General features: G+C 50.7%; 1 protein-coding gene across 1 annotated transcript; it reads left to right on the top strand.

Moving 5' to 3' along the window:
• Nucleotides 1-2,625: 2,625 nt before the first annotated feature.
• On the top strand, nt 2,626-5,796 carry LOC148222531 (E3 ubiquitin-protein ligase PHF7-like). Its single transcript, XM_088171780.1, has 10 exons — nt 2,626-2,668; nt 2,995-3,086; nt 3,172-3,273; nt 3,556-3,680; nt 3,757-3,919; nt 4,006-4,116; nt 4,332-4,441; nt 4,594-4,712; nt 4,871-5,238; nt 5,377-5,796. Exons 1-10 carry the CDS (start codon nt 2,626-2,628, stop codon nt 5,794-5,796), a joined length of 1,653 nt encoding a protein of 550 aa, XP_088027906.1.
• The last annotated feature ends 7,842 nt before the right edge of the window (nt 5,797-13,638 follow it).

The following is a 13,638-nucleotide window of genomic DNA, read 5'->3' as shown; positions in this document are numbered from 1 at the left end:
CAGCATGGTGTCACCTACCACAAGCTTGGGTAATTCAAGAACTGTTATGCCCTTTTCTACCCCTCTCTCAATGCCCTGAGGCAATGCCTCAAGTTCCGGGCACCAAAATCTGTCTTGGTTTGAAAGACAGGTACGGTCTAAGGAAAGGCAAGAGCCCCCTTCCCGAGATGCGGAATGCAACCCCCTCCCTTTTAATTATTTTAGGTCCAAATCAGAAGCCTTCAGGCAGGAGGTGTGGGGATAAGGGTAACAGTTCTTTACTGATATCCAACAAGGCAGAAAAAAAACCCAACAGGTATAAAAATTGGCAACAGAACAGAACAGTCTAGCTCCGCTCCAGTCCCTTTTGGCCGCAGGCCGTCTCCCTGCGCTCAGTTACCGGTGCTGGGGGCAGGGCAGGTCCCGCGCAGTTGAAGAGGGCTGGAGTGATGACGGCAGCCCAGGGCTGAGAGGGATGGGAAAGTGACTCCCCCTCCTCACGGTGTCGGTCGTGGTGCTCAGCAGGGTGTCTGGAGGTAGTAGGGCGAGATGGGAGAGCAGCAGAGCGATGTCCAACGGCAGGGAGCGTGGATCTCAGTGCTGGGATGGCAGGGGAGATGCCAGATCGGAGCCCGGGCTGTCCTCCCACTCCACGAGCCAAGTGAGAGAGAGAGCCCAGCTCCAGACCCCCATCCCACCTTTCCTTTTTCGGTTCCCCCCCCTCCTCCTCCACCCACCCCCCTACGAGGGAACATTATCTGTTGTTTTAAGGTGTAGCCACAATTACTTAGCATAACAATGGGAGAAAATTCCACAGAAAGAAAAGGGAACGATTCAACCCCCAACACCTGGATACAAATTTTTTAACAAGAGAAGAAGGAAGATCCGGACAGACACTTGTTCGTGGACTGACATGGAGGCGAGTGACTCGCTTGTGGATAGACATGGAAAGGAGAGTGGGAGACTGGGGACGGAGGATTTCTGAGGTGACCGAGGGCCAGAGGGTATCGGCATTGCTATCAGGTAGGAAGGCTCATTACCTTCCCCCGTCACAAGGCAAGCCATGAGCATGGATATAGAACTTGCAGAGGGTAAAAAGTTACTCCTCAGTGTACTTGCTAAGCGAAGAGAGGAGATGAAGGAAAACGATTAAGAAAAGCTTGTTGTTTGGGCAAGAGAAAATGGATGTTTTAAATCCACTCCCTTGTTATTTATGGAAGACAAGTGGAGTGAACTAGAAAAATGTGCGACAAAACGATTACTGGCAAAGGCAAAGAAACTCTTTGTTTTGGGAGTACATGGAGAACTATTATAAATACTTAAGGGAGATGAAAGCTGAATCCAAGGTTGCAGCAGCTGCTGTACAAGCTATGTCACAATAAGACACAGTATTATCATCCCCTTCGCCGTCTCAGCTGAATTGCTTCAGTGCATTCTTTGGATTTAGGTGTGTGCAGCCAGTGAAAGGAATAAAAGGAAAACAATGTAGCTCTGTTGCAGAACTATTAAAAACCCAAGAAAGTCTAATCTGTGACTCTAATGCACAGAGCAAAAAGTAGAATTTTCTGCTCCTGTCAATGTGGATATAAAACAGAATGAGAAAGGAGCTGTTGCTGAACTGGCAGACGCAGAGTCTCAGAAAGAACAAGGAGATTCAGTGTGCCTGCCAAAGTCCCAGATAAGCAAAGAGCAGGGAGAGACACCTTGCCAGCAAAAGTTATATCCTTCTCTCGCTCTGTCTGCTCCTCTGAGTAGTCCAGAATCAATACCCCTTCCTGATGAGGATGATGATGCGAAAGTTTATAAGATGACTTTTCTCAAGAGATTAATACCAATTTTTTCATTTAATATGAAGTGCCAAAGTTGTTCGTTCATAGGATGACAGGAAAACTGAGGTTGGGAGGCAGCAGTGGTGGTCTCCAGCTTTATCTCCCGTTCCCAACGGTGATCAGCATCGGCATCAATTCAGGTTCATGGGAGATTACTCCAGGCAGGTCTTGAGGAAAACGTCAGATCACCTAGAGCCGGATTTGAAATTTTTCCAGTGCAAGAGACTCCACACAAGCTCTCTGGGCAACTGACTGCCAGCGGCAAGAGCAGAGATTTCCCTTGGCCGGGACCGGAGCCCTGGAGCGGCAGTGCTTGAACAGCTCTTGCTGCAGGACTCCCTGCCCTGGTTCCCTTCTGACCAAAAGCCCGCAGCCATCTCGGAACCTGGGCTCCCAAGGGGGCTGAATTAAGTGGTTGCCAGGGAGCTGAGGCCACGCCTGCCCCGATTGTGGGTGCATGATTGTGATGGCAGCGTGGCCATTGTGACCTGCGCGACCAAGGGCACAAAAGGCAACGCTGGGCTCAGGCCGTGTGTCAGTGCGACCTGACGGCGGGAGGAGAAGGCAGAGCAGGGACGCGGCTGCCCAAGGACCCGAGGGATCCAGAGGAGACAGCAGCGTTCCTCAAGGCCACAACGGGAGGAGGAGGCGGACAGGAGCAGGGCTCACGCAGGGCTGACCAGGGAGTCGTGCCCTCGTGGCTCTGGGCCTGTTCTGCAAACTCCCCACACTCTTCTTTCTCCCCCACAGAGAGAGGACAATCACCTGGAGAGGACTGAGGCGTTCCGGCACAGGGGCTCAACTGCTGACCAGAACCATGTCTGAAAGGACGCAGGAGAGCCCTGATGCCAGGGAGCCAGGTGAGGGTACAGCAACCCTCCCACAGCCTGGCCCAGGGGCTCTTGGGGCTGCCAGCGTGGGGCCCAGAGCAGAGGCGGGGGGAGGCAGGAGCTGCTCAGCCATGGGAGCCTCTCAGGCTGGGAGCCTCCTTCCTCCCCAGGCGGGGCCCAGCTGGGCCAGGGCGCAGCTCTTGGGGCAGCCGTGCCCACCGTGGCCCCTGCTCTGCAAGGCCTGCTGCCCTGCCCATCAGGCAGGCGCGGCCTCAGCGGCCCTTGGGGCCCATGCTGCAGGCTAAGAGCCTTGCAGAGGTGCTCATGGCCCGTGCCGTTGGCTCTGTCCCCTGCAGCATGCATGCTGTGCCACCGCACACAGGCTGACCCGGACATCTGCGGCCACAAACTGGAGAAGTTCGGGCTCTGTGCCCACGTGTTCTGCCTGGTGAGACGCTCTGGGATCTGTCTCCAGCACTGCAATGGGCGGTCCCTGCCACTCTCTTCTTATCTGCTCATTCCCTTTTCTGCAGTATTTTGCCACTCTAATTCTTCACCAAGGAAATAAACGTGTTGGACTCATGGGCTTTCTCCCTCGAGATATCCAACTTGCAGTCAGGCGGGCGGCAAAGGAGGTGAGAGCCTGGCAAAAGAGCAGGGAGATCTGTGCCAGGCGAGGTTTGTCTGAGCTTAACCCAGACACCAGGAGAGAAAGGCCGGCCCTTCCAGCCAGCTGTGGGACAAAGCACCTGGCTCCCAGCAGCTGCGCGCAGGCTCTGGCACAGGAGCCTCCTGCAGCAGGCAGCCCTGTGGGCTGAGACCCAGCAGCTGCCCCATCCTGCGCCCTGCCCGCAGCCGTGGGGCTGCCTGGGGAGGCCCCGAGGCTGCCGCTGGTGAGGCTGCTTGGCTCTTTCCAGCACTGCTGTGTCTGTGGCCAGAGCGGGGCCACCATCTTGTGCTGCGAGGAAAACTGCGGCAGATGGTTCCACCTGCCCTGTGCCAAGGAGGGCGGCTGTGTCAATCTGTACATTACTCCACACAGGTACGTCCTCCTCACTTCTGGCCACCCGTGGCGAGGGATCCAGCATTTCTCATTTTGCCCGTCCCTTTGCCCTCAGCTCCTACTGCTCTGAGCACCGTCCAGAGCCGGACGTGCAGGCCACTCCAGAGCCAGGCACCGAATGCCTCATCTGCATGGAGCCTGTGGAGGACGGAATGTCCTATGGAACACTGGTGTGCCCAGCGTGCACAAGGGCCTGGTTCCACAGGGACTGCATCCAGGTAGGAGCCGTGGCCTCAGCCCCGGGGCACAGCAGGTGCTCAGCAGCACCAGGGCCTCGCTCACACTGCTTCTGTTTGCCCTGCAGGGACAGGCCATGCGCGCTGGCCTTTTATCCTTCCAGTGCCCCCTGTGCAGAGACCGCCAGCAATTCCTTCTCCAAATGTTCATCACGGGGATCCGAATTCCTTTCAGGTTTGTGTCCTTCTCCCTGGCCCACAAGACAGGAGGCCACAAGTGCAGTGCTGCGCCAGGCCCTGCCCCAGCACTCCTGGCCCTGGCCAGACCCACGAGTCTGGGCTTCAGCTTTACAGAGGACTTGGAAAAGCACTGGAGGAAGGGCAGGGACACCCTGTACCTCCAAGAGGGCAGGGCAGTAGCAACTCATCAGCTTCTCATTTCTCCTTCAGACAGCCAACATGGGAGGACAACGACGCCTTTGCGGATCTAGGAGAGAGGCACAGCCAGTGCAATGCCCGGGAATGCCTTTACCCAGGAGGCAGGGAAGAGGCAGAGGAAGAGGGGTAAGTTGGGAAGCTCCACGTGGGGCTCTGCAGAGAATCAGCGGATTGTCTTGGCTAGGGCTCTACGCGGAAAGAACCAGAAGAGCTTGGCTGGACAATCCTGTGCTGTGGGCATTTTGTCATCAGAGCCATGTGCCCGTTTGCTTCCCCAGGCCCTGGGAACTGCTCCTCTGCTCCTCCTGTGCTGCTGAGGGCACCCACAGGCGCTGCTCTGGCCTGACAAACTGCATAGAAAGCTGGGAGTGTGACAGCTGTGCTGGTCTCGGCACAGGTATGAGGAAAAGCACCCGGGTGTTCCTGGGGTGGGGGGAGGTGGTGCCCAGGCTGGGATTGGTAGAGCCTGTCTGCTCCTGGAGAGCTGGGGGTGCAGCTCTGGCCTGGCCTGCCTTGGGCCTGGGGGGCTTCTGACATTCCTGCGTGCCCTTACAGCCTCCAGGGATGAGCCGGAGCTGAATGGCCCCGGCCTGAGCAGTCAGTCAGGACTGGAGCCTTCTCATGGCTCCCCAGAAGCAGGGGCCATCAGCCCCGGCTCCCACAGCCCAGTGCCATCGGGTCTGGCTCCTCAATCTCCAGAGACCAGCACGTGCAGGAGCTGCCAGTGTGCAGCAGCGCAGCAGTCGCTGCCACCTTCCTCCCCAGACACCAGCAGCCCAAGAACATCCGGGCCAACATACAGCAGCTCCACAGGCCCTGAGGACAGGGTCCATTCCGGACGTGCTGGGCCTGACCGCAGGCGGAACCGCTCTCGCCAGCAAGGTCAGGCCCCAAATCGACCCGTCCGCTCAAGGAGCCGCCGTGCCAGGAGCAGCACGACAAAGCCAAGGGCTGAGAGGCCCAGGCAAAGAGGGACATCATCACGGGAATTGCCCGGACGCAGCCGCTCCCGCCTGCCACGTCGGGCCCAGAGTCCGCCTGTCCGGTCCAGGAGTCGCCAGGACAGGAGGACCAGGAGAGCACCAAGGGCCCAGAGGCCCAGGCGAACAGTGACACCATCAGGGTCGCCAGGGACGTCACCCAGACGCAGCCGCTCCCGCCTGCCACGTCCAGCCCAGAGTCCGCCTGTCCGGTCCAGGAGTTGGCGTGACAGGAGCCCCAGGACAACATCGAGGGCCCAGAGGCCCAGGCGAATAGTGACACCATCAGGGATGTCCCCCAGACGCAGCCGCTCCCGCCTGCCACGTCAGGCCTCGAGTCGACCCGTCCGGTCCAGCAGTCACCAGGACAGGAGCAGGAGAAGAGCAGCAAGGGCTGACAGGCCCAGGCGCAGGGGGACACCGTCGGGGACGTCTCGCAGGAGCAACCGCTCCCGCCAGCGACGTCGGGCCTCAACTTGGACCACAAACAGCAGCATGTAGTGTCATCTCTTCTTTCTAGTCTGTCTGTTCGCTGCCGTAAGTGAAGGTGAGAACGGTCAATTCAGGCATTTGAGATTTGCAGGGCTCTGAGAAAACCCTGTTGGTGCTCGACATTTCTATTGGCGGGAAAGAAGTCTGTGCTAAGTACCTTGATTTCTATGTTCCTATGTATTAAGTGACAAGCCACTGAAGGATGGGGCTAATTATAAAGGACGCTGGTTCTTGCCTTTAGACTCCAACCTCAGATGTTTCCCCTCTGCTTTCCCTTGAAAGTGAACAACTCCTTAATTGACTTGGATGTGCTTAGAGAGACATGAAGAGCAAGGGCGCTCTTAGGGAAACTGTCTTTGGGAAGGACGTGTGCTGTGTTGCTATCCTTGGCCAATCTCATTTCAGTAAAGCCAAAAGGAAGAAGAAAGGAGAGAGTGAGACAGTGCCTTAAGTTTCTGAAGAAATCGATGATGATATTGCTGCTGATTTAAAAGACTTGCTTGGACCTTCAAAGAACTAACCGGACAAGACTGTGGAAATAGCCTGGGACAAAGAGGATGCGCAGGACTCTGCCCCAGATGACCATTTGGGACCTTTGCCTGTGAGCAGCCTGGCTCAGGAGTCGAGTGCTTTCCTGTTTTCCTTCTTTGGAGACACCGAGGAGTTGGGCGCCAAAGAAGGTAACAGCAGAACCCTTCTAACAGTGCCATTTCTAAGAAAGAGCTTCTGGCAGGCACTGTAGAGCAATGTGGTGTAAAGAAGGACAGCATCCAGGGGATTTTCAGCAGCAGAAGGCAGTAATTAGGCAGAAACCTTTTGATCCTCAATTCTACTTGCCACGGCTGTGGTAGATGAATGAGAAGTAACTCATGCTTGCATCTCAGGAATTTTGAAAGGCACGCTTTGAGAAGGTTTTGGGTTTTTTTCTGAGTGGTGGGAAAGCTTGTTGTCATCCCCTACATTTCTCAAACAGGGAAAAAGGTGACACACCAGCCATATCAAGTTTCATAGAACCCAACAAGATTTTAAAGAAAAGGTGTGTTAATGTGTAGGGAGGAGCAAAATCCTGGAGTTGACCCCAAGATCCATGAGCATTCTATTTGTTACTGAATTCTATGCTTGGACCTTGAGAAAACGGAAACAGAATGACACATGACCATTGGGGTGTCCTAACCTGAGATGAAATGAGACCCTTATGAAATGAAGATGAAAGCATATTGAATCCAGTCACAGTCATGTAAGATAGAAACAAAAAAAATGTGAAGATTTCCAAAATATTAGAAATCCCAATGCAGCCACCCAGAGCAACAAGCCCCCCACACTCCTGCTGAATTCAGGAGGTATACAAGCCCCCCACACTCCTGCTGAATTCAGGAGGTATTCAGTGTCTTCTGAATGCAATGTGAAATGTTAAAGAATACATAAGGGAACCGTAGAACAAAGTGTAAAATACTGGAGCAGAGATACAGCTCAGAGAATGTGGGAGGAGAAGATTGTGTCCTTCCTAAATCTGTCTTCTCCAGCGGAAGTATTTCACTAGAAAGGAGGAAGTTTTCCTGGCAAGTAGAGAGCTAACCTGCTTTGGGCTTTTTTTTCCTTTTTTTTTTTTTTTTTTTTTTGGTGCTGTTATTGCAGAGCCTTACCTACTTGGAACAATAAAACCAGGAAAAGGCACATGGCAAGAGGATGGACATTTCCAAGAGAGCCGTTTTGAGGCTGATGAAGAGCCTGAGACGTCAGGAATTGAAAAGGACCAAGAAATGCAAGTTCCATTTGTATCTGTAGTCTACTTGCCTGTAGTAGTTGGATGCTGTGGGAATACTACCAGCAGCACTCAGGGAATGGGAAAGTGACATTGCACACCTCTGAGCAATGAAAGTCATCTTGGAAAACCATCCGTGCTGCACAGGGTGAAACCTCCCAGCAGCCCACTTGGTGTGAAGTGCAACACGGAAAGAGAGAAGTTGAGCACGAGAAATGAACTGTGTCGTTTTGGTTTGACCAAGCTCAAAGTGATTTTTTGCCAAAAGGCAAAGGCACGGTCTGTTTTCGTTTAAAAAGAGTGGTTTTTTAATAGAAGACTCTATTTGGTTCCTATGGGATCAAGCTTTTCAATGTACACCATTTCTCTGAAGCACTACAGCTCTAACTCGTGCTCATGGAATTTGACAGCACCTTTTAGGATGCTACAATCCCTTTGTACTTGTCTAGGTTACTTTCTTTACCATATGAGAAAATTTTCGTTTTCTTCCCTTCCATAGGTGATAAACGCCTAGGAATTACAATAGAACTTTTTCACCATCTTTTGTAATTTTGTTTCCTTTTAAACTCTTACTGGAATTCAGCGAGGAGGAGGAAAAATGCTGCCTGATTAGGAATGTTTTGGAGTCCAGATTTGCCATCCTTCCTTGTGGTCGAAGTTGCAGTAGAATCCTGTGAGAAAGTCCTGGTAAAATAAAGGCTGAGCAGCTTTCTGGCTTTCTTTTTTTCAGGTAATTGCCTAATAGATAGCTGGACTTCGAGAGATTACAAAAAACTAGTCACTTGACACGTTACCTAGACATTTTGGATCCTTTCAGGTATGTATGACATCTCTACCTTTTTCCTGTCTTTCTGGTGTTACCATTAGGAACGCTGAGTGTTCTTGTCAGCCACATAGGTCCGTGTGGTTTTCGTGCTTATAAATGTGGGGTTTTCTCTTCTGAATCCAGTGAGTTTTGTATTTAAAAACAAAGAAAACAACAACAAAAGGAAACATACGCAGTCCCAAAAACTTCCACAGGCCACCAAAACAATTGCTTGACACATTGTGTGGAATATCATCTTAAGACAGGCTGAAATTATGTTCTTGAGACTTATTAGATACCTCTGACGAAATGCGTTGCTGTGTTCATACAGTTACTGCCCTGCACTCTTCCAGTCTATCTGCTCTAGAGAGGGAATTAAAATGGAGATCTCATTCCTCAGCAGGCATCAGTTGTGGGGGAAGATGTGGGATCCTGGTGCTGAGCTTTTAATGAAAGACATGATATTCCACCGCAATTTAAATTTCAGCAGGTTCAGGAGAACTGCTGCTGCCTTTCATGTTTCTCAGGACACCAGGCTGCAGTACAGAACATTGCTGTTGGAGCCAATGCGTGGTGGGGAGCAAGAGATTAGGAAGGATGTGAAGAAAATATCGGACTTTATTGCTGTGTTGTTTGTACATGTTTGCTGGAAGCAGCAGCATAATCAGAAGTGTTTAACCTTATTCCTCTGTTCTTTGCTTTCTGCAGAGGGCCCAAAGTTATTTTGTAGATCAGTAGAGCTTAGTGAAGAATATAGCGTTGGCAAGACAGATGTAGATTATTGCTTGAGGTGAGTATGTAAGGTCAGTTCCCAGGTAACTGTGGCTGAAAGCTGAGCATGGGGAGGGAGCACGGCTATGAAAGTGCATGCAAAATGAATTCAGGTCCGTGAGACGAGCCTGAAACTTTGTAATTACGAGGGAATGTAAGGTTTTTAGTCTATTAGTTTGCATAACATCGTGTTGTGATGTCCAGTCAGGTAAACCATTAAATCTCTGTATGTTACAGGAGCAGCTACTTAACTATATGTAAAGGAAGTGTTTAAGCAAGACAGTGAATTTAGAGACTTGTCTTAGTAGTGGATTCAGAAACTCCTCCTAAGAAGATGTTAGATTTTTATTATTTACCAGAATGCTGAAGGAAGCATAAGGATGCCAAAAGGAAAGCGAAAGCATACTAATAAACACTTAAGTGATTAGAAGCTTGTCACGTGTGTTCCTTGAAGAAGATGTCAAAGTTAGTTTTCAAATCCATCCAAGGATCTAAGAGGGAAACATGGCGGCAAGCCCAGGAGAGGCAGTGTTTCCGAGCTGGGGCTGATGGCCTCGGGTTCTGGGCAGCCACGGGAAGGCTCCAGCCCTGACTGTGCAGCCAGGCTGGGGCCATTGAGCTCTGGCTCCTGCCTGGGGGCTGTCAGGGGAATCAGGAATGTCAAGGGCCCCCCCAGGCCAGGCCGGAGCAGTGCCCCCAGCCCTCCAGGAGCGCACGGGCTGTGCCAAGGCCGACCGGGACGCTGCCATGGCCCAGGGGCACGCGGCTGCTTTGCGTGCTGGCCGCGCCCAGAGCAGCAGAGCTGTCACCCTCCCAGCTGGTTCTGGTCACTGCCAGGCCCGAGGAGCACCCGTGGGTGCCCTGGGCAGGGCAGGAGCAGCACAGGAGCAGTTGCCAGGGCCTGGGGGAGCACAGGGGTCAGCCTCTGTGCGGTGACACAGCATGCATGCTGCAGGGGACAGAGCCAACGGCACGGGCCACGAGCACCTCTGCAGGGCTCTTAGCCTGCATCATGGGCCCCAAGGGCCGCTGAGGCCGCGCCTGCCTGATGGGCAGGGCAGCAGGCCTTGCAGAGCAGGGGCCACGGTGGGCACGGCTGCCCCAAGAGCTGCGCCCTGGCCCAGCTGGGCCCCGCCTGGGGAGGAAGGAGGCTCCCAGCCTGAGAGGCTCCCATGGCTGAGCAGCTCCTGCCTGCCCCTCCCTCTGCTCTGGGCCCCACGCTGGCAGCCCCAAGAGCCCCTGGGCCAGGCTGTGGGAGGGCTGCTTTGCCCTCACCTGGGTCTATGAGACAGTGAAATGTGAAACTTCTCCTAAGAATTACACTGCTTATATTTAGATTAAATTTTCTCTGTTTTCTTTAATGTCAAATTAAGTATAAGTTTGCCAAAAGGAACGAGAAAGTGTTTCTGAATGGGAAGATTTTCCTTGTGTCAATTCAAGGTTGCTACCCTGATTTGGGGATTTTGTGTGTATCCTCTGAATGTGAGTTGCTTCTTTGCAGGACTTTCAATAATTAGATCGTGTAGTGAAGAGAACATTTTCCTGTGTCCTGCTGTCTAGTGCTGAACAGGCTTGGGAAGGAGCAGTGTCTATGTGTCACGAGAGCAACACTGGAGCAGTTCCCACGTCCTGGACTTGCAAACGGGTTCCTGGAGCTGAGGACAAAGTGTCCACAGCTCGGGATTGTCTGGCCAAGCTCTTCTGGCTCCTTCTGCTTCAAGCCCTTGCTGAGACACGGGTTCCCTGCAGAGCCCCGGCTGCAGCTCCCCAGCTTACCCCTCTTCCTCTGCCTCCTCCCTGCCTCCTGGCTAAAGGCACTCCCTGGCATTGCACCAGCTGTGCCTCCCTCCTACTTCAGTGAAGGCATTGTTTTCCACCGAAGGTGACTCTCCCATGGAGACAGGAAAATGGATGAACTCCTGCTGCCCCAGCTTCAGGCAGGTGCAGTGTGTCCCTTCTTGTCAGGCCTAGCCCTGTTCCCCAGGGATACCACTGACTGTTCTAGAAGTCAATGATCTGAACTTCCAGGAGCATGTTTGCAATGATAGGAATGAGAAAAGTCTACAAGAACTGTTTATGCATCTCTTCTTGATTGTTTTCCAATGTATTTGCCAGTAGGAAAGCATGGAGCAAACTGGCAAATTTCCTTTAATGTGGGAAGAGCATCTTGCTGCTGCATTTGACTTGTGAGTGGAGGATTGTTGCAAGCTCTCCAGTCAGACATGCATAGAAAACCCCGATTGAATTCTCTGGGTTTCCACTGAGTCAGAAGAAGATGAGCGACTTACACCTGAAGAAAGAAAATTGGTTAAATCTTTTCTTACTCCAATAGAGAAGTTAAAAGATCAAGTTGGACATTTAACACTTCAAATGGAAAGTTACAATGAAGGGCACAAACAAAATATAACTGCCTGCCCTGAACAGCCTAGTCATCCTACACAAGCTCAAGAATTACAGCAGATGCTACAACCAGAGCTGTCAGCACCTTCAATGCAAATCCTTCCACCTCCATATCCAGGTGCAATCCCTGGACCAGCAGGTGCTGAAGAAGTTCTACAAAAATATCATCAGGAAAGCGATGGTCAGGAATAGCTCGTGATGCAATCATTGAAGGAGACTGGTAAGCAGCTGGAGCTTTAGCTTGTCCAGTTCTGTTTGATCAACAAGGTCCTACATATGAACAACACTTTTGAAAATTTTACAACAAATCAAACTGTAACAGAACATGGAATTAAATCTGAAGCTGCCAGAACTATGCTGGACTGGATTTTTACTGATGATGTGAATTCACCTCATGATTGTCACCTGGGAAAAGGAATGGACCAGATTGGTAGTCATGGAGGCTAGTAGACCTCAGGATCCAAATGACATTCTAAATGGACTAAATCCAGATATGCTCACTGGATCAGGGGTTTATAGTAACCCGACTGTTCAACTTAATTATCCATTGAGCATGCATCATTTGTCTGCACAATTAGCCAGACAGGCTTTTAATGCCATTCCAGATTCTCAACCATGTACTCCTTTTCCAGCTGTTCAACAAGGAATAACAGAACCTTATACTAATTTTATTGATTGCTTATGGACTACTTTAAACAATCAAAATGATTTAACTGATGAGGCAAGACAAAAAATGTTCAAGTTCTTGGTATTTGAAAATGCTAATTCCAAAACAAGACCTTTGCTGATTACTTTGGGTAAAGATGCTGATGTGGCAGAAATGATTGATATGGCTACTAGAGCATCTCAGTCCCAGCAAGGACAAGTTGTTGCCAATGCTGTAGCAGAAGCTGTTAAACCAGCTACAAATTTACTTGCTGCTGCAGTAAGTAAAATTAGCCAAAAACAAAAGTCAGGAACTTCAAACACAGCTGTGTGTTACCCATGTGGGGCAAAGGGACATTTTAAAAAGATGTGCCAAGTGTCAGTGTGGTGTGATCGATGTCAAAAGGACAATCATTCTGCAGCTACCTGTCGGTTTACAAAAAACGGATTACAAAGCGTGAAGAGCCACTGAGCAGGAAGACAAAAAGTTGGCCCAACACTATCCAACAACTTGATCCACCAGCAACCACAGGGAGCTTAGGAATCGATTTGGCAACAGCAGTAGATGTTACTCTTATTAATCAATCTGTGTATCAGATTCCAACAGGTGTCACTGGACCAACATATGCCTCAATAGTGTGCTTGGTGCATTATTAATTGGAAGATCTTCTGCTGGACTCGCAGGACTCATCATCCTCCCAGGTGTAATTAATGCTGACTACACTGGAGAGATTCAAGTGTGTGCCTACACTTTGGCCCCACCACTTACTATTTCCAAGGGAACCAGAATTGCTCAATTAATTCTATAGTCTAAAATTCCTACAGAAAAGGACATTTTCCAAACCACACCACAGAGAGAAATTAAAAACTTTGGATCCACTGGAAACACACTAGTAAATCTAGTACAACAAATGAAAATGAGACCAATAGTGAAAGTAATCCTGCAATCTGGCACAGTTCAAAAAGAAGTCACTGTTATGTTGGATACATTAGCAAAGAATGCTGGCACAAAAATTGGCCTCTTCAACAAGCTGTGGATGCAGTACAAGGTGTAGGAGGTAATTCTATACCATATGGAAGTGTCCATGCCATACAAGTGAAATATCCTGAAGGACAAACAGCCACATTGCGTCCATATGTTATGTCTTTACCTGAAAATTTAGGAGGACTAATTGGTCAGGATGTATTAAGCCAGCTTGGAGCAACTCTCATGCTGCCTGCAGCTGCTCCATCACATTTTTAGTTGTGGCCACTGCTGATCAGCCACCAACCCCAAAAATACAATGGAAAACTAATGAACCAGTATGGGTTGAGCAGTGGGCCTTGTCACAAGAGTGGCTGAAAATGGCCCATGAATTAGTGCAAGAACAATTGGAAGCCAAATATATACAACATTCCATTAGTCCTTATATACTCCTATTTTTGTTATTCCTACAAAATCAGGCAAATGGAGACTGTTACGTGATCT

Source organism: Sturnus vulgaris, chromosome 11 (assembly GCF_052056855.1).
Source record: "Sturnus vulgaris isolate bStuVul1 chromosome 11, bStuVul1.hap1, whole genome shotgun sequence".
NCBI lineage: Eukaryota > Metazoa > Chordata > Aves > Passeriformes > Sturnidae > Sturnus > Sturnus vulgaris.
Note: the sequence above shows the minus strand (reverse complement) of the source record. Positions and strands in the feature narration are given on the sequence as shown.